The sequence below is a fragment of the Astatotilapia calliptera genome, chromosome 8 (assembly GCF_964374335.1).
Source record: "Astatotilapia calliptera chromosome 8, fAstCal68.1, whole genome shotgun sequence".
NCBI lineage: Eukaryota > Metazoa > Chordata > Actinopteri > Cichliformes > Cichlidae > Astatotilapia > Astatotilapia calliptera.
Window position 1 is genome coordinate 30,282,735 of NC_137429.1, and position 25,409 is coordinate 30,308,143.

Genomic DNA, 25,409 nt, shown 5'->3' on the forward strand with positions numbered 1-25,409 from the left:
GGTCCTGCATGTGTGGGGGTGTGATGGAGCAGGAAGAGGGAGGCAGTTGGGGATGGGGAGGGAAGGAACACCAAACCCTGGTCCTCCAGTAGCAGCCCTCACAGACAAGACAGACAGCGTTGTCTGTGAGGGCAATGTGCTGTTTCCTGATCTTGCTGTAGCCACGTTTGTGGACGAGCTCGCGCACAGACTTCCCCAAGCAATGTGAGGCTCTGCAATTCTGAGCATGTTGATTGAAGCCTTGTTCAGCTTGACAAAGACACCATTTTAGATCTGGTACAGAACTTGGGGCTCACGCCATTGATGCCTCTGATGACAAAGGCCAGTTTGGGCTCAGCTGGCACATAGAAGATTCCCACTTTGCGAGCCATATGGCCCATTCATATCTCACGCCTGTACATCTGCCTGTTTTCGTTGTGGTACTTCTCAGCCCTGGTCACCCAGGCCTTTCGCCTTTTCAAAAGGCTCTCAGGGACCAGCGGAACCTTTTTTCCTGTGTCCGCCACTGTGATCACCGAGGGGGGGTGGGGGCAAAGTGCCCGCTCCCTGGGGCCAGCTCCCCCGCTGACTCCAGTAGGCACCCCAATTCCCTGGAATCCACCAAGGGCAGAGGGCCTGGGCCCATCCGGACCGGGGCCCACAGTAGCAGCACCGCCAAGCCCCACAGAGCCCGGGGTGGCCCACCCGACCCCACCGCAGAGGAAACTACAACCACACCAGCATTCAGTCAACTCCATACTACATAAGACAATAGACACCCACCTCTGCTAGATTTCTCCCCCACCTGCATAGTGAACTCCTGGAGAGCAGAGACCTCCTGCAAAGGATGTAACAAGTGAATGTGAGTGTGAATGGTTGTCTGTCCTTGTGTGTTAGCCCTGCGACAGACTGGCGACCTCTCCAGGGTGTACCCCGCCTCTTGCCCTATGACAGCTGGGATTGGCTCCAGCACCCCCCGCGACCCTGAAAAGGATAAGCGGTAGCGAATTGATGATGGATGGATGGATGGATGATTTAAAATGGAAAAAAAGGAACAGTAGATAAAATCAGTAGTTAAAATGTAAGTTTTGAAATTTAGCTTAAAAGTAAAACAGTGCAGATTTGGTGTTTTATTCAAATGCAGCTGAGAACAGGTGAGTCTTCAACCTGGATTTAAATAAACTGAGTGTTTCAGCTGATCTGAGGCTTTCTGGGAGTTTGTGCCAGATATAAGGAGCATAAAAGCTGAATGCAGCTTCTCCATGTCTGGTTCTGACTCTGAGAACTGATAAAAAACCGGATCCAGATGACCTGAGGGATCTGAAAGCTTCATACTGGGTCACTAAACCATTCAGAGCTTTATAGACCAGCATCAGAACTTTAAAGTCTATCCTCTGACGGACAGGCAGCCAGTGTAAAGACCTCAGAGCTGGACTGATGTGGTTTATTCCATGTTTCCCCAGCCCGCTATGCCAGTGCTCTCCTGTCTCGATGAGAACAGCTCCACTGTTACTTTGGACCTCTGTGTACTTCCTGTTTTACTTTGACAGTCTCCTGTCAGTGTTGCGTTACTCCTGCCGTGTCTCGTTATGATTATCTGTGTCAGCTGTGTTTCCTGTGTGCTCCCACTTCTCTCGTTAACCCTCTGTGTATTTATGTGCATGTCTCCCTCAGTTCAGTGTTGCCCTGTCAATGTCTCCTCCCCGAACCTGTGTGCCTTTCTGTGTTCCCTCGGGCCTTAGTTTAGTTTTGCCAGTTTAGTTCTGTTTCTTTGTAAAGCCTGCAATAAAGCAGTTATTTTGAGTTCAGCTCCTGTCGCTGTGAGTTTTGCGTTTGGGTCCTCATCTGCCTCCACACAGCTAGTTAGTGACAGTACGACGCAACAAGTCATGGACCCAGCAAACTCCCTATGGAATCGGCAGGGTGCAGACTCCACCTTTCCTAACGAGAAGAGAAGGCAGGAGGCTCGGCATGCCCGGGAGCGCGAGTCTGCCTTTTATGGGACTCGATTGGGCCGCGGTTTTGAAAACACTAAGACTGTGCATTCAATCACGGTTGTTAAGGGAAACAAGTTACCGTCCGTCATGAGTAAACTGATAGGGGAGCTCAGATTGAATATTCCAGAGTTAGTTTTGCACCCAGTTACTCCAGACACCACCTGTGTTAACTCCCCTACCCCTGTACCTGCTGAGTATGAGACTGTGGATGGTGTTTCTTCACTCCTGGACTGTGTTGCTCACCAGCCTGCATATTTAGAAACAGTCTATGAAAATGCTCCTATCTCTGTAACTGCTCCTTCTGAGCCAAGAATTACAGACTCCGAGTTTGCTATGCCTGGATCCATCTGTACAATCACTGTTTTAAAAACTGCTAATTCTAACTTGAGCAACTTAAGTACAGCAGAGTTGCTAAAACCAGTCCGCCAAAAGTCTTTGTTTGCTAAAACTGTGTTTGGCTCCACTAACTTGGTTTTCCCAGTGTCCGTTACTGCTCCTGAGCTCAGCTCTCCAACTCCAGTACCTGTTCCCAGGGCAGCACGGGCCCAGCTTTCCCTTGCACCCGTATCAGTTCCTCGGGTGAGGGTGGCTGAGGTCCAGCTGGTCCCTGCTTCTGTCCCCAGCCTGGCAGAGGCTCCGTTCATCCCGGCACCCGTACCTGCTCCTCGGGTGGGGTTGATGGACACCCAGCCTCAGCCAGTTGAGGACAGCGTTGTGCTGATAAAGCTTGGACAGACTGTTTGCACTGCACAACCCCAACAGTTGCGTCTCAAGCCAGCTGCGTGCCCTGTGCAGCTACAGTTAGCGTCCGCTGAGCCAGAGGTCTCCGCACCTGCTTGCTCTGCATCTGTTCTCGCTGGGGGTTCAGGAGAACCTCTCCAGCCGCTCCACGTCTCCTCTGGGGGTTCAGGAGAACTGCTCCAGCTGCTCCACGTCTCTGCTCGGGGTTCAGGAGAACCGCGCCAGCACCTCCTCGTCTCTGCTGGCGGCTCGGGTCAGCCCGGCCAGCACCTCCTCGTCTCTGCTGGAGGGTGTAAGACGCCTCCGTCTGGTCCTGCCTCCATCTGGTCCTGCCTCCATCTGGTCCTGCCTCGCTTGGTCCTGCCTTTCCTGGTTCTGTGCCCACCAAGCCTCGACCAGTACACCCGACGCTTGAGAGCCGCCGCCATCTTCCACGCGGCTGGCCTCCGGACCCGCTCTGCCGCCACTGCCACTTTTCACGTGGCCAGCACCCGGAACAGCTGAACTGAACTTTTGTGGTGCCGACCTTCTGTTCTCTATGGACATTGCTTCCCTGCATTCGAGCTGTTTTTGTTTTTCACTGTTTTTGTGTATTTCTGGGCTCAGTTTTGGACTCTTGCTCCTTGTGTTTTGTTTGGTTTGTTTTGGTATTTATGTGCATGTCTCCCTCAGTTCAGTGTTGCCCTGTCAATGTCTCCTCCCCGAACCTGTGTGCCTTTCTGTGTTCCCTCGGTCCTTAGTTTAGTTTTGCCAGTTTAGTTCTGTTTCTTTGTGAAGCCTGAAATAAAGCAGTTATTTTGAGTTCAGCTCCTGTCGCTGTGAGTTTTGTGTTTGGGTCCTCATCCACCTCCACACAGCTAGTTTGTGACAGTCAATGTCACCAGGGCCTCGGTCTCCTGGTGACATTGTGATATATATTTGTGTGTCATCTGCATAGCTGCGATAGTTTATGTTGTTCTTTATAATCTGTGCTAGTGGGAGCATGTAAATGTTAAACAGAAGGGGTCCCAAGATGGAACCTTGGGGAACTCCACATGTGATACTTGTCTGCTCAGATGTGAAGTTACCTATTGATACAAAGTATTTCCTGTTTTCTAAGTATGATTTGAACCAGTTTAGTACAGTTCCTGAAAGACCTGCCCAGTTCTCCAGTCGTTTGAGTAATATGTTGTGGTCAACATTATCAAATGCTGCACTGAGATCCAGTAAAACTAAGAGTGACATTTTTCCACTGTCTGTATTCAGACATATGTCATTAAACACTTTGGTCAGAGCGGTTTCAGTGCTCTGGTTCTGTCTAAAACCTGACTGGAAGGCATCGTAGCAATTATTCTGTTTTAAGAAGTAACTGAGCTGTTGAGAAACTGCTTTTTCAATGATCTTACTTAAAAACGGGAGATTTGAGATCGGCCTGTAGTTGTTCATTTGTGTCTTGTCAAACTTGTCCTTTTTCAGTATAGGTTTGATTACAGCAGTTTTTAGTGATTCTGGAAACACACCTGATAATAAAGAAAAGTTGACTCTAAAGTCTTTGAGACCTTTTTGAAAAAACTTGTTGGCAGGACATCTAAACAGCAGGAGGAGGAGTTCAGTTGACCTAAGATGTCCTCCAGGTCTTTGCTGTTAATAGGTTGAAACTGTTTCATGGTGTTTAAACAGTTTTTTGGTGGACACAGTACATATCCTGGATCTGCTGTTGATGTACCAATTGCTTGTCTAATTTTTTGGATTTTTTCAGTGAAGAATTTGGCAAAGTCATTGCAGGCCATGGTCGAATGAAGTTCAGCTGCCACTGACACAGGAGGGTTTGTTAGCCTGTCAGCTGTAGAAAATAAGACCCGAGCATTATGGCTGTTTTTAGTGATGATGTCAGAGAAGTAGGACCTCCTTGCACTCCTCAGTTGTAAATTATAATTGTAAAGTTTCTCTTTATAAATGTCATAATGAACCTGGAGGTTTGTTTTTCTCCATCTGCGCTCAGATTTCCTACACTCTCTTTTTTCATTTTTCACCAGTGTGGAGTTTCTCCATGGAGACTTTTTCCTTCCAGAGATAACCTTCACCTTAATGGGAGCAATAGTGTCCATTACATTTAACATGTTAGCATTGAAGCTATTGACGAGCTCATTGACTGACCCTCTGGACAGGTCAGGTGTTAATGGGAAGACCTGGTTAAAAATTGCACTACTGTGTTCAGTTATACACCGTTTTGTGATCACTGTTGTTGATATATTTGTGTGGGCTGAGATTTTACTTTCAAAGAAAACACAGTAATGATCAGACAGGCCCACATCAGACACAGTAACCTTTGAAATGCTCAGGCCTTTGGAGATCAGTAGGTCGAGAGTGTGTCCTCTATTATGTGTGGCCTCTGTTACATGCTGAGTCAGCCCAAAGTTGCCCAGAGTGTTACTCAGGTCTTTAGTCCCTTTGTCCTGAGGGTTGTCCACATGGATGTTAAAATCCCCAGCAATAATTACACAGTCAAAATCAACACAGATCACAGACAGCAGTTCACTGAGGTCATTAAAAAAGTCTGTGCAGTATTTGGGAGGCCTGTAAACATTAAGAAACACAACTTTGGATGGGGCCTTCAGCTGTAAAGCCACATATTCAAAAGACTGAAAACTTCCAGGAGATAGCTGCTTACATTGAAATGATTCATTAAATAAGACAGCAACCCCTCCTCCTCTCCTGCTCACCCTGGCCTCACTGATAAAACTGTAGTTAGGAGGGGTCGTCTCGATGAGAACAGCTCCACTGTTACTTTGGTCCAACCAAGTTTCAGTTAGAAACATAAAATCAAGGCTGTGCTCAGTGATTAAATCATTAATTAAAAGTGTTTTCCCAGCTAGAGATCTAATGTTTAATAAAGCCAACTTAAGTGTTTTAGAGGTATTATTTGCCCCCTCTTGTTTGGGAGCAGTCTGTGGCACACAGGGTATGTTTACTATATTTAAAGATCTTTTAGAGTGCAGCTCTCTGTGTTTTGACCAGGCCACATGTCTCCTGTCACCTAAAAGTACAGAGATTTTAAAACCTTCTAGTAAACAGGGTCCCAGCTTCTCCTGGGAAAAGTCACCACTGCCATAATCCTCGCAGCCCGGACCCTCCACACATCACACATCAGACTGCGGAGACAGAGCATGAAGGTGGTAAGGAGGAACTAAGGGGGGCGAGGCTGGGCAATGTGACTTCGATTGCTCTGTTGAGGGTGGGGCTTGATGGCGAACCTTTGGCCGCTCTGGTGGGGGGGTTTATGGGGGACAAAAAGGGATTGGGCCGGGGGGTAGATCTGAGCCCAGCACTGACCCGCTCCATCATCTCCTCAGTGAATTTCAGGTGTGGGGAGGAGGGAGAAAGGGAGGGGGAGGAGGGTCAAATCAAATCAAATCAAATCAAATCAAATCAAATCAAATCACTTTTATTGTCACATCACATGTGCAGGTACATTGGTACAGCACATGTGAGTGAAATTCTTGTGTGCGAGCTTCACAAGCAACAGAGTTGTGCAAAATACAATAATGTAAACAAGCAAAATACAAGAATGGCTACATCTGAAACTAATAAATATATGTACAATATATAATAGTATATGCATTTCTGGATGTGTATACTAAATATTTTTCTACGTGTGTGTGTGTGTGTACACATATTTTACAAATTAAATAGAGTAAACAATGAATAGAATATATAAAATAAATAAAATAAAATATACAGAGTTGAGACATGTGCAAAACAGTGGCATTACTGTACAGTGTGGAGTGCATAATGTTGAAGTTCCAGTAGTGAAGCTGAGGTGTCTATGAAGTGTTCAGCAGTCTGATGGCCTGGTGGAAGAAGCTGTCTCTCAGTCTGCTGGTACGGGACCGGATGCTGCAGAACCTCCTTCCTGATGGAAGCAGTCTGAACAGTTTATGGCTGGGGTGACTGGAGTCCTTGATGATCCTCCCCGCTTTCCTCAGGCACCGCTTCCTGTAGATGTCTTGGAGGGAGGGAAGCTCACCTCCAATTATCCGTTCAGAGCACCGCACTACTCGCTGGAGAGCTTTGCAGTTGTAGGCGGTGCTGTTGCCATACCAGGTGGTGATGCATCCAGTGAGGATGCTCTCAATGGCACAGTGATAGAAGGTCCTGAGGATGCGGGGGCTCATGCCGAATCTTTTCAGTCTCCTGAGAAAGAAGAGGCGCTGCTGCGCCTTCTTCACTGTTTCGTTTGTGTGTACTGACCACGTAAGATCCTCAGCCAGGTGTACGCCAAGGAACCAGAAGCTGCTCACTCTCTCCACAGCAGCGCCGTTGATGGTGATGGGGGTGTGTACTTCTCTGCACCTCCGGAAGTCCACTATCAACTCCTTTGTCTTTGCGACGTTGAGGGTGAGATGGTTGTCTTGACACCAGTGGGTCAGGGCGCTGACCTCCTCCCTGTAAGCCGTCTCATCACCGTTGGTGATAAGACCCACCACTGTAGTGTCGTCCGCAAACTTCACAATGATGTTGGAGTTGTTAGTGGCTGTGCAGTCGTAGGTATAGAGTGAGTACAGGAGAGGGCTCAGTACACACCCCTGTGGAGCACCAGTGTTCAGTGTGATGGGGAATGAGGTGATGCTGCCCAGTCTGACCACCTGGCGTCTGTCAGACAGGAAGCTAAGGATCCAGCTGCAGAGGGAGCTGCTCAGTCCTAGATCCTGCAGTTTCCTGTCCAGCTTCGAGGGAACGATGGTATTGAATGCTGAGCTGTAATCTACAAACAGCATTCTCACATACGTGTCTCTCTTCTCCAGGTGTGACAGGGCAGTGTGTAGTGTCAGGGCTATGGCATCATCAGTGGACCTGTTGTGGCGGTATGCAAACTGTAGAGGGTCCAGTGAGTCGGGTAGTGCAGAGCAGATGAAGTCCCTGACCAGCTTCTCGAAGCATTTGCTTACGATGGGGGTCAGGGCTACAGGTCGCCAGTCGTTCAATGAGGAGATGGTGGAGGATTTGGGTACAGGGACGATGGTGGCCATTTTGAAGCAGGCTGGGACTACAGACAGAGAGAGGGAAAGGTTGAAGATGTGCGTGAACACTCCAGCCAGCTGAGCCGCGCATGACTTGAGGACGCGGCCGGGAATCCCGTCCGGACCAGTAGCTTTGCGCGCGTTCACCTTCCTGAAGCACTTCCGCACATCCTCCTCAGACACAGTGTGCGCACTGACGTCATCCGCGGTGCACACACTGTCCGGTCTCATGGTGTTCGCTGTGTCGAATCTAGCGTAGAATACGTTTAGATCCTCACACAGAGAGGCCGTAGTCTGCGGTGTGCTGGTTTTCCCTCTAAAATCTGTGATCGTGTTTAGTCCCTGCCACATACTCCGAGGGTTGTCAAACTGTTGCTTCACCCTGTCCCTGTACTCACGTTTGGCTGCTTTGATCGTCTTCCGGAGTTGGTAATGTGCGTGTCTGTAGTCCAATGTGTTCGCGGAGGCAAAGGCGGTGCTCCGTGCTGCCAGTGCCGCGCGAACATCTCCGTTAATCCAGGGTTTTTGATTTGGGAAGGATTTGACTGTTCTGAATGGGACGACATCTTCCACGCATTTCCTGATGAATCCACAGACTGAGTCTGTGTATTCATCAATGTCCCTAGCAGCCACGTGAAACATTTCCCATTCCGCGTGATCAAAACAGTCCCGCAGCGCAGACTCCGATTGGTCCGTCCAACAGTGCACCGCCCTCCGGGTTGGAGCTTCCTGTTTCAGCTTCTGCCTGATGGCCTCTCAGGGGTTTGGGGGACTGGGGAAGGTCGTGGTCCCTGGTGCTGGTCGTTGGTGTTGTTGAGAGAGTTGGAGGCAAATAGGGACCCATCTTCTTGCCTCAGATGTCTCTCCTTTCTGTGGGGGCAGATGGAGCTCCTCCTCAAGGTTTCTGCTGGGCTTTGTCTGTTCTTGGAGTACTGTTTGTTCCTCCTTATGAGATAACTCCTCGTTTATCTCAGCCTTGGCACCAAGCACAGATGGATGACGTATGGAATAAAACAAGTTGGAGGTGAACAGTTTCACCCCTGACTTGTTAAAATTAAATCCATTTGCTTTAAACAGATGCCTGCGTTCCCAAAAAATATTAAAGTTGCTGATAAAATGCACTGAGTGGTCAGCACATGCTGATATGAGCCATTTATTCAGTGTAAACAACCTGCTGAATCTCTCGTCTCCTCCTCTGACGGGCGGTACAGGCCCACTAATGAATACAGCTGCATTCAGAGAGTTTACAGTATTTAGTAATCCAGTAAAGTCCCGTTTCAGAACCTCCGACTGTTGTTCGGACACATCGTTTGCATCCTTTACGGCAGAGTCACCCACAATCAGAGTTTCAGGCCTAGCCTTTAGCTTTCCCTGTGGCCTTTCACTTTTCAACAGATTTTCAGACCTTACTTCGCTGCTTTTAGATGGATGGTTGTCCGATATAGATCCATTGTCCTTTGATAGTGGAGCAAATCTGTTCTGCAGTTTCACATTCAGTTGATTTGGAGGTTTGTTGTTAACCTTCCTATTCACGGTTGTCCAGTCCTGTTTCCTCTAGAAGAGCTTCTCTGTCTCGTAGGAGGTGAAGGCCAGTCGGTTTCAGAGATTTCAGCTCGCTGTGCCCTGCCTGTGATACGTCCTCCCCCTTCCAGGAGACATGATTTATGTCTTGGTTTTGCACCAAGACAGTCCAAGGGGGGATTATCGCTTGAGGATTTATAATAATGCACAGAGTCTACTTTCTTGGTCATGTTATCTGTGCTCCTTAGCTGTGTACTAGCTTGCTCATCGCCATTGTTTTGAGTCAAAGGCAAGGTTGTTTCATTTCCACACAGTCCATTTACCTCCACGTTTACTTCTAAGCGATGAATTTTTGTCTCCAGTACTGCAATCTTCTGCAGGAGGCTGTGGTAGTCATCAGTGGAGGGGGGGGTCTTGTTGCTAGTTAGCCTAGCGGTTAGCTCGGTGCCCAGATGCTATAATCAGGCTTCAGCTTTGTGTAGGTCACAGACACACGGAGCGCTGAGGATAAGGTAACTATAAAAATGTTGCTGTTTCTGTTAAGAACACTTTAGTCCTAATGATCTATAAGTGTCCAGAAGCTATCGCAGGTAAGCTCATACGGAAAAAAGGGAAAAAAATCAGAATAAAAATCTATAAAAATCAATAAAAGAAGCAAAGCATTTAAAGAGCAAAGAGAGGAAGCGCCCACACTCACAAAAGGAAGGACAAAAAGGCTTTTAATGATTGGCTTGACAGAAAGACCAAGCTGTAGGGGATGTGAAGGTCAGGGTGGTTAAGGAAGAAATGCTAAAGACTAGGGATGGGTACCATGATGGCACCGGTTCTATCATAAACGGTAGTAACCAGACTGAAAAGCAGCGCACATTTCGGTGCTTTATTTCGGTGCTTTTTTTTCCTGAGATGTCATACACTTTGGATCTAGCCAATCATTATACCTTTGCAAGCGTAGTAGGCGGGCCCAGGTACCTATGTTCTTTTAGAGCAGAGCTACAGATTAAAAATGCCCAAGGCGAAGCGGTCAAAGTCTGGCTGTACTTCACAGCAAAAGATGCAAACTCAGCAGCCTGCAACAAGTGCTTTAAGCTGATACTGTGATACTGTCAAAGGAGGTAACACCTCAAATCCAATGAAACACCTGGCGACGCATAGCGTTTTTTTTTTTAAAGCCGAGAAATGCGCCGTATTTGATAGTGTGTGGTGCCAGTTATCGGACCCGGAGTTAGCAACATCCCCCAAAAACCCGAAGAGGAGAGTCCTGGCCCCTAGCCCTGCCAGTCTAGCAGACATGATGACGGATGATGATGCAGCAGCAGCCGTTCTTCTCTGCGTGAGTAGCTTAATGTTGTTCTTGAGTAATTTACGTTGAGTAGGCTAACCACGTTATTACATTAATGTATGTAAGGTGAACTACACTGTTACAAAAAACATCGTAAAACAATGGCAATCTTCTGGCAGCTGGGGCGCCAAAATACGACCGTGAAATAACAGAAAATAACTGTCCCATAAAAATACGGTTATTTTCAGTAATGAAAATAGAGTTTGTTGTGCTAATTTGACATGGGATTGTGCCTTTTCCAAGTGCTTTTAGACATTAAATTAGGAACATTTTTACGCGATCAAACAATGAAATTACCTATAAACAAGGTCACTGAATGTGGAAATATTCAATTCAATTCAATTCAATTCAATTTTATTTATATAGCGCCAAATCACAACAAAAGTCGCCTCAAGGCGCTTCATAGATACAGAGAAAAACCCAACAATCATATGACCCCCTATGAGCAAGCACTTTGGCGACAGTGGGAAGGAAAAACTCCCTTTTAACAGGAAGAAACCTCCGGCAGAACCAGGCTCAGGGAGGGGCGGCCATCTGCTGCGACCGGTTGGGGTGAGAGAAGGAAGACAGGATAAAGACATGCTGTGGAAGAGAGACAGAGGTTAATAACAGATATGATTCAATGCAGAGAGGTCTATTAATACATAGTGAGTGAGAAAGGTGACTGGAAAGGAAAAACTCAATGCATCATGGGAATCCCCCGGCAGCCTACATCTATTGCAGCATAACAAAGGGAGGATTCAGGGTCACCTGGTCCAGCCCTAACTATATGCTTTAGAAAAAAGGAAAGTTTTAAGCCTAATCTTAAAAGTAGAGATAGTGTCTGTCTCCCGAATCCAAACTGGAAGCTGGTTCCACAGAAGAGGGGCCTGAAAACTGAAGGCTCTCCCTCCCATTCTACTTTTAAATACTCTAGGAACAACAAGTAGGCCTGCAGAGCGAGAGCGGAGCGCTCTAATAGGGTGATATGGTACTACAAGGTCATTAAGATAAGATGGGGCCTGATTATTTAAGACCTTGTATGTGAGGAGCAGGATTTTGAATTCAATTCTGGATTTAACAGGAAGCCAATGAAGGGAAGCCAAAACAGGAGAAATATGCTCTCTCTTTCTAGTCCCTGTCAGGACTCTTGCTGCAGCATTTTGGATCAGCTGAAGGCTTTTCAGTGAGTTTTTTGGACATCCTGATAATAATGAATTACAGTAGTCCAGCCTGGAAGTAATAAATGCATGAACTAGTTTTTCAGCGTCACTCTGAGACAGGATATTTCTAATTTTAGAGATGTTGCGCAAATGGAAGAAAGCAGTCTTACATATTTGTTTAATATGTGCGTTGAAGGACATGTCCTGGTCAAAAATGACTCCAAGGTTCCTCACAGCGTTACTGGAGGCCAAGGTAATGCCATCCAGAGTAAGAATCTGATTAGATACCATATTTCTAAGATTTTATGAATTATATGAATCATAATACGTAAATGTACAGAAATATACAGTTAACAGTTGGTTTGAATAATAATTGATTGCATGCCCTGGGACAGACTGACAGAGGCGAGGCTGCCATATCACACCATCGGCCCCTTTGGCCATCACTAGTAGTCGGTAGGTGAAGAGTCCTGACCACGGACACAACGACGGAGAGTGTCCGAGCCGGGGCTTGAACCGGCAGTCTTCTGATCACAAGGCGAACTGCCAACTCTTGAGCCACGAACGGCCTAACTAGCAGCGATAATAATACTTATGTGATGTAACACAAGCTTATAGGGATCATGTTATGTACTTTTCCATAGCATTACATTTGAATTCGATCTTTCAAATAACGGACAGATATTTGTGAGATCATGATACATTTGTGAATGTATTTTAACAATCTAAATATGCATATGTACAGACAGATACATTTAGTAATCATGACAATTATGTTGTATTACATTACAGTGATTTAACGTTAATTTACATTCAAAATGTGAAGCCAAAGTCTATTTATGTAACTTTAATGATATTCTAGACGAACAGAACATTACTGTAAAATGCACAGTAAAATACCTTCATATTAGGGTTTTTTTCCTACGGTCGCAGCATTACCCGCGACCTTGTTGTTAGTTCACATTCATTGGCCGATGCTTAGCGTCATGTTATTTATATTAATTGCAATTCCTACCTCTACATTTCTTTTTCAAAATATATAATTGCAATGTTTTACATTGTGGCATGCAGAGAAATCTTATCAAAAAAGCTCACAGAGAGAGATTGAGCTTGTTATTTAACCCCAAGCTGGTAGGGGGAGCTCCTTATTAAAACACTTGCCGTGCTACAATATGCCTCAAGGTTCAACAACAGCACAACAGAAGTCACTCATGGTACAGCACTCTCTCTACAAAACAACAACTGTCAGTGACGCTGCACCACGGCGTAAACACAACATTCAAGATAACAGTTAAAAGTAACGTAACCATAAACAATAGAACAAGAACATGTTCCCTTCACCCACCAATAGAACAGATGTTCCCTTCACCCTGGCCAAAAAGGCTAAAATGACCAAAGAAAAAGAGGGAAACAGCTGAACATGAGAGGTGTTTGGACAAAGTTAGTGTTTTTTCCATTGATTAAGCACTGCTTCCAGCCAAGAGTGATACCATATATGCCCCATAGCTGCAGAAAAGGCACACATTGTTATCTTTTTACAAAAAAACAGCTGAACATGAGAGGTTTTTGGACCAATTTTGTGTTCTCCATTCTTTAAGCACCGGTTTGAGCACCGTTTAAGCACCGGCACCGTTTCAAAAGTACCGGTTTGGCACCGGTATCGGATAAAACCTAAACGATACCCATCCCTACTAAAGACACTAGATAGTGAAAAAATGACAAGAGTGAGTTGAGAAGACAGAACACATCCTTTGAGGAGATGATGAATGAGTAAAACGAGATGGAGAGGAGAATGAATGGAGTGAATCAGGAAGTGTGGAAAGGTAGTCGGTCCAGATGACATACCTGTGGAGTTATGGAGATGTCTAGGAGAGAGGCAGTGGACTTTTTGACCAGATTGTTTAACACAATCTTGGAGAATGAGAGGATGCCTGAGTCTTTCAGAACCTTGTCACCTGGAATATGCCAATTCAAAAATATCAAGTGTGTACATTATCTGTTATGTTTCAGTTAATATTTATATATGGTTTTTCTACTCTGAGCAGTCAAAGTGCTTTTAACTACAAGCCTCATTCATCCAAACACACACCAATACCTGGGCTTTGTATACCTAAACACCTCGTCCAATGTTCTTTCGCAAAAGTAAAACAATCAATAGAGAGCAGACTTCCACCTTTTGTTTAACGGGTTTAACAAAAACATTTCATTACATTTTTCAAAAATGTAAGTCATTGTAATACATCTTTGACAATAAAGGTAGCAAAGTTTTGGTATAAGGTTGGTATTTCTATGTCTAACCTTGAGTGTATTTCTTCCCAATCCTGCCAGCACTGTCCTTATATTAACACCATTTCTCACCATGCTCCAGGCTTAGGGGCCTGAATATGTCCTTGTGTAACCAGTGGGAAGTGGTGGTGCATAACTATAGTGTGGACTTCCTTAGTACTGCATGAATGTGTGTATGTTTGGAGGTCTGTGCTGAAATGCAGCACATGGCTTATAGAGACACCAGTCTATCTGTGTGTGTGTTTATGTGTGACTAGCTATTGTTTTGCATGCATTTACTTTTACATTACATATATTTACATATGTTGTGAAAACAGCAAAATTGAAGTCATCTTTACGTTTTATGTTGACTTTTTTTCACATCAGGGTTTAATGGCAAGCAGTGCTAGTTCAGTGAGATCTAAAAACAGATATCGGTTAAATCCAAAGTGACAGTCATCTCTCTCATTCCATCTCAAACGACATATTGTCCAGTAGCTTCTCTCGCTGCTCGTTTACCGTATTCTTGAATTACTACCATCTTGTGGTCTCAGTTGGCTGGTGCCTCTAGCAGTGTGCTCGACTCTCCTCTTTATTCCACCAGAATTTGTAGGATAGAGCACATTTCATGTGGATGTTTGTTCCACTAACAAAAGCTCTCAGCAGCCTTTTCTGGCTGTTTGCATCAATGCGAGTGTTTGGTCTGTGATGGGAAACTAGTATGCTAGACAAGTTGCCACTGGCTTTGCTTTCACTGCTCTGAGATAAGTGGTGATACATTTAGGGAAATACACCTAGCATAAATAAGTACATAAGCACTCTGGGATTTATCATCTAAAAAGATATGTTTGTCTAGCTATGCCAGTCCGTATTATGTAGTGGAGAGAAAAGTGCAGTGTCAAGACGTTTTTAATATCTTCTTTAGCACATGCTTTGGCTCTGCTTAAATAAATATCAAACTTGCATCTAAAGACCCGGTTGTGGAAATCAATACTTTATCCATCCATCAATTCGCTTCCGCTTATCCTTTTCAGGGTCGCGGGGGGCGCTGGAGCCTATCCCAGCTGTCATAGGGCGAGAGGCAGGGTACACCCTGGACAGGTCGCCAGTCTGTCGCAGGGCTAACACACAGGGACAGACAACCATTCACATTCACTCGCACCTAGTGGCAATTTGGATTATCCAATTAACCTATCCCCATGAGCTGCATGTCTTTGGAGGGTGGGAGGAAGCTGGAGTACCCGGAGAGAACCCACGCAAACACGGGGAGAACATGCGAACTCCACACAGAAAGACCCCGGCCTGATGGTGGAATTGACCTCAGGACCTTCTTGCTGTGCGGCAACAGTGCTAACCACCGTGCCACCGTGCTGCTCGATACTTTAGATTTTTCATTTATAAAGATGAATCTTTTTAATGATTATAACAGGTCGTTCCAACCAATTACAGTATCAGAGCCTTGGGGCTTATGATCCTGGCCATGAATTCAACTGTATACCAAAGTATTCTAGAGCCAAATGTGAAGCTGACAGCTAAAACTTTTTCCAAATTCGATCATGCAACAAGACAATGATCTAAAGAACAGCAGCAGCTCTTCACAATGATAAAGAAAAGAAACAAAGGGTTGCAATGGCCAAGTCCAGAAATCCTCCTGTTTGAATTCAGTGATATTAAGGAGCGTGGACCAAATACCTCCACAACAATGTAAGATCTAAACATTTATTACAGTTACAAGCCATTGAACCATGGGGTGTATACCAGACAGTGTACTACAGATGTCTAAACCTTACGTCCATTCTCATGTACCTTGGTTATCAGCTTCACTTGGTTGTGTTGACTGTTAATGGTTACATCATTGGCTAGCTGGCTTTGCCTTCAGGTTGACTCCATGGACAAAAGCATTGCTTCTTAACTAATGAAATTCTTTATTTCCTGTTCAGGAGATGAGACTGTCATTCACTTTTATATACAAACGATCACTCTGCCTAGAGTTCATAACCAATGTTCCCTCTAATTTTTCACACACAAACTCCCTGAGCGTCCCTTGGACCACTGTGAGCAACATCAGACGTGTGCACTGTGGTCACGCCAGCATCAAATCCATCCAAGTTACGGTTTATTAAAATAATCAAATTACAGCATTTATGTTAGACTGCTTTTAATTAACTGCTTTATCCCACTTGCAGTGAAAAAAAAATCTAGTCATTGGCCTGTGTAGCACGTTAACATTGTTCGAAGTAAAAATAACTTGAACTCCAATTTTGAAAACACAACTTTATTTTTTCTTTTTTTATAAAGCTCTGACTGTATTATGAGTCTGTGGTCTGGGAGAGAGTCTGTAACTTTGTCTGCAAAATACAGGATATAATGACCAATGTTGGGCAATTAATTATATAGTTACTTCTTCAAAAAAAGTAACTGAGTTATGCAAACAAAGTTTTTTGCAGCTGTTTACCTAAAAATGCAACCAGCAGCGGTTTTTTAAAACTATTTACAGAACAATCAGCTGTTCTGCATCAAATCTGATGCCACACAAATTATTTGTTTCACTCCAAAGAATAATTCCTGTCCACTATGAGATGAAGGAGAACAACAGCCTGATACCTGCAGGCCTGACAGCAGCAGATGTGTCACTGCTGTAACACCTGTAACACTCAGCAGTCGCTTCATTGTTCTGACACACAACAACACTATTGACTACACTACACACTAACTACACACTAACTGCACACTAACTACACAAGATTTGTGCTAAACGTCGCAAATCTCTCACATCTCAAAGCACCGCAGAGTTTGTTTTTGCTCACAGGCTTTCGTTTTTACCGTCTCTTCCTGCAGTAAATATAAACAACGACAGTATTCAGGAAGAAAAACAAACATTGCAGATATTTTATCATAACTCTGGTTTTACGCGGCTGATCAACAATTTAAAAACTGGTATAAAGTCCACACTTTGTCCGTCAGTTGTTCCGTCTGTCCTGCTCACATCTCCAGTGGTTGTACACGTTGTCATTAACGTGGCTTCACTCCACATCAGCCGCTTTGCTCGCTAAAACATCGATGTCGGCACATAAGGACGCTGTCATAGCCAGACAACGACGTTGATTAGCTGCGTATATACGAATGTGAATCGCATAATTGGCTGGACTGTGGGATAAGGTGGCCTCGTTCTAATCCCATACAGGAGCAGCCAGTCACTGACTCACACTGCAAAACAGGATTGTTAAAGTTTTAATTTTAATTTCAGGTTAGATTTTTTTTTGTGTGCGCAACACAGATTTTCTGTGTGCAGAGACCGTGCCAGCAGTGTGCAATTGCGCACCTGCGCAGCTTAAAGGGAACATTGTTCATAACTGTAGGTTTTTACAGTGTTGTGTGTTGAAGTCCTGCCTCTAAGAGCACCTCTGTGATGATGGATTACGAGGCAGAAGAACAATCCACGCTTCAAGTGTTATGTTAACCAGAAATGAATGAAGTCTTATACGCGAGCTGAAGCTCATTGTGATAGAAAAGATAACTAATGCACAGGAATGTGTGAATACAGACTCACCGATACTGTGTTAGTAGTAAGAGCTGGAGTGCTGCTGTCGTTTCCTGGCTGCTCACTCTGTGTGTGTGTCGCCGTGTATAGTGTTAGGGTATGCTCGCCCACTGTGCTTGTTCCCGTGTAGTCAGCCGGTGGGTGGGTGTGGGGTGTAGCATACTCAGCAGGAATCCCGTTCTGTGAAGGAGGTGGATACTGGGCTTGTGGGAAAGGTTGAGCCATAGCTTCAGGGGGAGCCGGGGCCTCTTGGTTACCCTGTGTGGATAAGGGCAGAAAAGACATTATTAAGAGTGGATGTTTTTTAACATACTCATTTTTGAGTCATGGTGGCGTGATTGAAAGGTATCCAAAGTGTCAACAATGGTCAAAAGATTTGTACAGGAGCCTTGAAGTGTCCTCAAGTCCAGAGGACGATGTGCTCGATGAATGTACAGGTTATCTAAAGCACTTTGACTAAGATTAGAAAAGCGCTGTAGAAATGCCAGTTTATTTTCAGTTTATTAGTGTTGTGACGATGTGTGATGTTAAACTGTCCAATCAAATTCTTAAACTCAGGCAATCCATGTCAGTTGGTCTGGTATGTGCCACGACTAGGGCCAAGCCTCTTCGTCTTATTCTGACATCGAGCTTTCTTGCTGCAGCTCATACTGTCAAACCTGCAGCTTGAAGTCTTCTCTTCACAGCTGAAACTGAGACTTTCTCACTACGACCACGACTGAGCTGCTTGAAGCTGTTGTCCTGTGAGCCGCCATCACACAAGCTGTTAACTCTCAGAAACTTGTCCTCTGATTCAGTTTCAGGCTTGCAGACCTCTTCCTGTCACAGTTTGTTTCTGAGTGCAGAAGGAAACTGGCCTCACTGACACCTTGACTTTCTTTGCAGTCTCTCTGTAGGACAGACCCACATTTATAAGTGTTATGATGGTCGGTCTCTCTTCCATTGTTAATTGCCTTTTTCTCACCATTTCTGCAACAACACTACTTTCTGCAGTACGATACTGTTCAGCTGATGCTGACGAGGGTCTGGTACCACAGTGTGTTCAACACTGCTTTATGCAGACAGATGGGGCTGCAATTAATCCAGAAAAGTTGGAACACCTGTAGGAATTAGTAGCACCAGCTTTCAAGGCTTGAGCAACCTCCATTGCTGCAGAACAGATTAAATTGTTAACCCATGTTGTCCCTGAAAAAGGCCTTTTTGTGTAATTCTGAAATGTACATTATGTTTCAGTTTTGGGCAAACTTACTTCTTTTTTAACCTCTGGCAGTTCCCCACTTACCTTTGTACCATTTCAAGCTGTTCATCACTTGAACGACTTGAATTGCGATAAATAACTGGAAAAACTGGGCTGTTCTAAAACCTTTGAACAGTAGTGTATTTTCTTCAACACTGACATTTGACCACTGATTTGGTCAGAAGCCTCGCAGCAGCGGTGTGGTCAACCTACAGATGTTCTCAGCAGTTTTGGTTACACGAGTAAACAATGATGTGATGAAAGAAGTGCATGAATAATGATTCAGAGCATGTTCAGTTCAGAGCACGACACAATGGTAGTTAACTTAGATGATAAGACAACAGTGAACCAGAGATTTGATCCATAGTGAGAGTTGAGAGTTACCCCGAGATTCCTGACAGACGACTCAACAAACAACCTGAGGGGACTCTCACTACACAAATCTGTCCGAGGCACACAGACGTACTTCTGTTTAATCTTCATTCAGAGAAAGCTGTCAGCGATCCAAATTTTAATGAGTCCAGTCACCTATTCAGGAAGCTGAGAAGCATATTGGGGGTTAAAAGAGATATATGATTGAAAATCATGTAATGGGTGAATAATGCAAGTTGTGTAAAGTGCTTTGATTGCTCTGGATAGAAAAGCGCTATATAAGAACCAGTCAATTTACCATTTAGTTAGTTCACTTTATTAAAGCTGCATTAAAGATGTCTTCAATAAAACAAGAGACGAAGGGGAAAAACAAATGAAATAAAATCCAAAATATCACAAATATACATGAAGGCTCTCCACATGCTGCCTTCTCCACAGATATTCAGTGTAGCCCAGTCTGCATGTGGAGCGGGGCTCATACCACATTTACGACTCAGCATGTTACTCTGTGCATACAATAAGTGGCATTGTCTATAAGAGTCCATATCATTAGACAGATCATCAGATATATAATGTCCTAAGATTTCATAACTTTAAGAACCGTACCACACAGACACAAGTCTTCCCTACTTCTGGCAATCAAAATATTACTCTTCAAACTCTAAAACATATCGAGAGCAGACCCTCAGTAACTGTTTAAGGCCGGCACTGTATGGAGAGAAGATCACTAAATCATCTGCATACATCAGATGGTTCACTATGGTATCACCATATACATCCTGTTACACAATCAAAAAATAGCTTTGATAAGAAAAATCTATTTAGACATTAAACAAAGGAGGAGACAAACACCAACTGCTCAATTCTGCTAAATCCTTCTGGGAACCCTTGTGTTGACTAGTGAATTGTAGTTCACTGTTCAAAGGTAAAAAAAGGAGACCTGGCCCCGAAACACCACAGCGAGGCCTCCTCCATGACCACACATGTGATGAAGGAATAACCATCCGGGAAAAGTTCAATGAGGGATGAATAGTCTGCCTCACAGCTCAGATTTCAGTAAGAAATAAAAAATTAATATTTGGAAAGTATAAAATCGTTCAGCAATAATAATTTATTAGCCTTAGATAAAACACCACCATGCTAAGCGAGGGGGGAGATCCTCCAGCTTCAGGACCTAAATCCTGGTGGAGGGCCAAACACTGGGAAACTGGATGGACCCTCGTGAGGTAGCACGGTCTCAGAGAATCAGGCCTCGCATGTCCAAGAAGGGGTTTGGCAGAAAACATCCCCTCCATGGAAGCTGTCTGAGCACAGGGAATCAGAAACACTCAGCATGGCTTACCAGCGAGACCCCACTTCCACAACAAGCTGAGCTTCACCTGACACCTGCTCTTCTCCTTCTTCTGCTCCCTGGTCTGTGCACACCCAGGAGGACACAGCTGAGGACGCCCGAGGAGACGAGGAGCACCAGCAATACAGGGTAGAAAACGCTGACCCATCAAAATCGGACAGATAAGAGTGTCAGGTGATCATAAACCAAGGCAGTCAAAACGTTATTTACACAGAGTGAAAACAGGACTATGACACTGCAGGACAAACTGCAGGTGGCAGCGGCAAAACCAGACACAGGCATCATTCTGGAAGATGCCTGTGTTTGGTTTCAGAGTTTCCTTTGATTCTTTTCATACACAGATGAAGATAAAAACTGCTGCAAAGGCATCAGGTTACCATTACAATAGATTTGAGTTTGCTTCTTCTATTTGGAGACATGCGATTTTTTTCCTCCCTTTTCTTATGTTGAGGTTAAATCTGCACACACACTTCTTTTCACCTTTAAATTTTAGCCTGCAGTTATATAGTAATGAAAGAAAGACCTTGGATATTGTTGGTTATGTGTTTTACTTTTAACCCTAAACAACTGTAATGTCTACTTGTCTAAACCTTAACCGTACTGTTACCATCGATCCCTAAACCAGTAACAGCAGCTTTAATTTAAGGTCAGTATACTGTGTCAAAGTATCTTCCCTTGTTCCACACATTGTGCCACACAAAATACAGTTTTTAATAAAGAGGTGGGGCCTATTTGACAGTAGCTCACAACACGAGTGATGCACACACACACACACACACACACACACACACACACACACACACACACACACACACACACACACACACACACACACACACACACACACACACACACTTTGCTGTGCTGCTGTAATAATGGAGGAGTAGGGACGTAGTCTGAGGGAGAAGCAAAGGGTGAGACAAAGGGAGAGAGAAAGGCTGCTTGAGTCAGTGAGCTTCCATCATCCATCAAAGCGACCGAGGCGCTGACGCACTGACACATCCCCAGATCCTTGTCGACAAATTGCCCTGGTAAATGATTCCTCTTATCAGTGCAATCATACATCCGTCGCTCTTTTCCTTCATCCATTCATCTGTCTCTGCATCATTCACATATTTCTCCCTCTCTCACTGTCTGGTTACATTTTACAGCAAATTTAAATAAACATGATTTTAAATGCATGAAGGGTTTACAAACATTAATGTTAAAATAACAGTTTAGAAATGGCTCAGAGTGTGTGTGTGTGTGTGTGTTTCATTTACTGTCCCTGCATCAACACTGTATCATGATTGTTGTCTTTGATTTTGGTAATAGCTGCGTCGACTGTGGCATAAAGAATTACAAAATTATTTACTTTTATTAAAATATTTATTATTGATTTGTTTGAAGAATCCACCTAAATTTTATGCACTACAGCAGGGGTGTCAAACTCAAATACACAGTGGGCCAAAATTCAAAACTGGAACAAAGTCGCGGTCTAACGTTAATATTTATTGAAATATATTTATTCCTTCAGATATAAGAATGAATCTTTTCTTATGGACATGTTTTGCTGAAAAACTGAATAAACAAAGCTTAATACTAAACAATATATATATTAGCTGTATAATACCAGTAGGCCAGCTCTAATAGGAATTTGGTATGGCTTAGCGGGCCAAATGTAATTAGGCTGCGGGGCAAATTTGGCCCATGGGCCAGAGTTTGACACCGATGCACTACAGAGTGCATCGGTGTCAAAGTTTACAATCTATGTTACAGTATATGACTAAAAATCTGTGTAAATAAGTGAAATTGGTGCTAATTATTTTTTAAACGTTGTACAGGATCTGATGAATGCAAAGTCTTCTTTTTTGTTCTTGTTTTTACAATTTTGTGAGCAAGAAACAAAAAACAAACAAACAAACCAAAAAAAACCCATTTATTTATTTATTTATTTAAAGTTACGCTGAAACCAAGCACACCATTGTTTTTCTTGTGACATTACCAATAAGTCTGATGTGTCACATGGCCCTCTTCCTATTGAAAAAACAGTTGTGTCCAACATGGCTGACTTCTAAATGGCCACCATGGCCACCACCCATCTTGAGGAGTTTGCCCCCTCACATATACTAATGTGCCACAAACAGGACTTTAATGGTAAATGGCCTGCATTTGTAAAGCGCTATTCTAGTCCCTAAGGACCCCAAAGCGCTTCACACTACATTCAGTCAGTCACCCATTCACACACTGGTGATGGCAGCTACATACACGTAATAACAGGGGAATGGTTGGTGATTTAGCCACAGCTGCCCTGGGGCGCACTGACAGAGGCGAGGCTGCCGGACACTGGCACCACCGGGCCCTCTGACCACCACCAGTAGGCAAACATGGGGCTAGTATCTTGACCAAGGATATTTGGCATGCAGCCAGGGGGGAGCCTGGGATCGAACCACCGACCTTCTGATTAGTGGCTGACCTGCTCTGCCACCTGAGCTACAGCCACCCTCATATCACCAACCATTCCCCTGTTATTATGTGTATCCATATAAATGGCCCACCCTGTACAAAGTACAAATGTTTCATTCAAACACAGGTGGAAAATTGGAAATATGATGATTGTAAGCATTCCTGTCAATATAAAATTGTATTTAGTAGTCAGTATAAGCTTTTTAATGATATAAGTTTGATAGAATACTGCATAATAACCTTTTGATGACTTAGGTTGTTGTTCACCACGAAACTTGTTCTGTTCTTTTCAGATCAGTTTCTTCCCACAGCGATAGTAAGAGCTGAACGAGCAGTTTCACCCCCTACAAACCACACACGCACACACATACACAACCACATATGCACATGCTCACGTATCAACATTCCACTAAACAAATGTATTCATTGTTGTATTACTCTTCTTGTGTATAAATAAAGACAAGTGCAAGAACATAGCGCGCACGTCACAGGGCGGCCACTCTGGTGTGAGCGCCCTTGCAAGTAAAAACTGCAGCATGTGTGTTTCTACTCTCTGACTCTCAGCTGAAGACGTTTCTTTTAGAATAAATCTCGTGACAGTTTCTATAGCTGTTGGAAATGATTAAAGATGCAATTAATTAAAAAATCCAATTTTAAGGTTCTCTGGTCAAGATTTATACATAAACTTGTTCCTGTCTGTAAGAAGTGAGGACATGTAGAGTCCAGAGAATTTTCAGTTTGTTTCAGTTTTATTTACACCAAGTCACAACAACAGTTGCCTCAAGGTGCTTTATATTGTACGATAGATTTTACAATAATAAAATTTTGAAACTAAACCTGACTCTTCTTCATCAGAGCTATCCACACGCCTCCTCTTCAGTCTGCACATTTCACTCTTTATTTTCTTAGATTATTCTTCACAGTCAGGGCTGCTCAGGTCAGCCAGCGAGCTGTGGTGGGGTGAGAAGTCAGCTACACCCTGGACAGGTCGCCCGGACGAGCATAGAGAGACAGAGAGCCCTTCACATGATTTAAAACAGCAGTTACCCCGAGCAGCTGCAGGGAGGAAGCTCATGTGGAAGAAACACAAACTCCAGACAGGTGGAGGAGTCCAACCCCGGATGGCTTCACTGTGCTAACCAGCGTGCAGTCATGCTGCTTGTTTATGAACAAACTCCTTCTTCAGTTTTTTAGGTCATAAAATATGAGCTGAGGGTATTTTCAACAGATTTACAGTATTTATAGTCAAAATGGCCCTTTGAAGGCTCCTGTGTTAAATCTTTTTTCAAACCTGTTTGCATTGTTTGGCTGTTTTTTGCTAGTTAAGACAAAATTGTGTTTTCATTGAATTTTTTAAATAATATTTGAATTCTGTTGGAGCTTTTTTTTAAATGTTGCTTTTTTGTTTAACACCTTATGAGTCTGTTTTAAAAATGTGCTGCAGAAATATAACAAAAACACGTGAAGCGTCAGTGACACACATCAAGTCACACATGTAACAGTAAGCTATGATCAAGAGAGCCAATAACATAATTATTTAGTATCAGCGTTACATGGAAATATCTTCTTATCTGTTATGTCGAATAAAGTAGGCTCAGTGACATCGTCAGGAAACACCTCTGTCTGATGACAAGACGGGTTTAAAGAAAGAAGAAGAGATCAGGACGACTCTGCATCAGCATCATCGTGAGGAAAGCTGCACGACTTTACACTACTGATCATTTTCCTGATGTGAGTACCAGTGTGTGTGACAGTGACCCAGTCCCTGTAAGTGAGTTATGAACGAGTGTGTCTCACACACACACACACACACACACACACACACACACACACACACACACACAGAAGCAACAGAATCTAATTTAACACTCGGCTGAGCAGAGATTGCCCGACACTCCCAGTCCCTCACCGGCCGTGCGGGGATACTCCACGACCTGAGCCCTATGTGTGTCAATGAGTGTGTGTGCGACGATAGTTACAGAACAAAAACGTCGGCAGGAGAGAGGCACAGCCAGAGCAAGCAAGACAGAAGCCGTGTTCATTCAGAGGAGAATAGAGCAGTGAGTCCAGTGCAGAGAGGAGACTGTTTAGGATTCAGAGTGTGATGCAAGTCCACTGGCTGCCAGCTCCCTGTAGATCTGCTACATGATATTCACTAACCCCTGTAACAGTTGCAAACATATGTAAATCTGCCTTTGTGCCCAATTCAATCAGACCCTACACAAAGCTTGTGACACTGCAGGTACACCCGGCTGACTATGACAAGCTCAGTGCAGACACACACACAGGGAGGCTTTGTGTGTATAAACAAGTCTTGGTTCTGTCTTGTAGAAGATATTTCAAATTAATATTACTAATACACAAAAAGTCTACTTATATATTTGACATTTAAATGCAATCTAAGTTAAAGCACAATTTTACCATTTTCATCCTTTATAGGAGTTGTGTGGCCTCGCACTTCTTTATACACCCAGGAGCT

The 25,409-nt window shown here is 44.1% G+C and overlaps 1 protein-coding gene across 5 annotated transcripts in view; it reads right to left on the reverse strand.

Moving 5' to 3' along the window:
- The window catches only part of rbfox3a (RNA binding fox-1 homolog 3a), a 598,584-nt gene that overhangs the window by 93,284 nt on the left and 479,891 nt on the right, over positions 1 to 25,409 (reverse strand). For all 5 annotated transcript variants that reach the window (XM_080305712.1, XM_080305714.1, XM_080305711.1 and 2 more), the window contains one exon: positions 17,535 to 17,783. In XM_080305712.1, the coding sequence (XP_080161838.1) occupies positions 17,535 to 17,783 (249 nt within the window). The remainder of the gene's footprint in view (positions 1 to 17,534; positions 17,784 to 25,409) is intronic.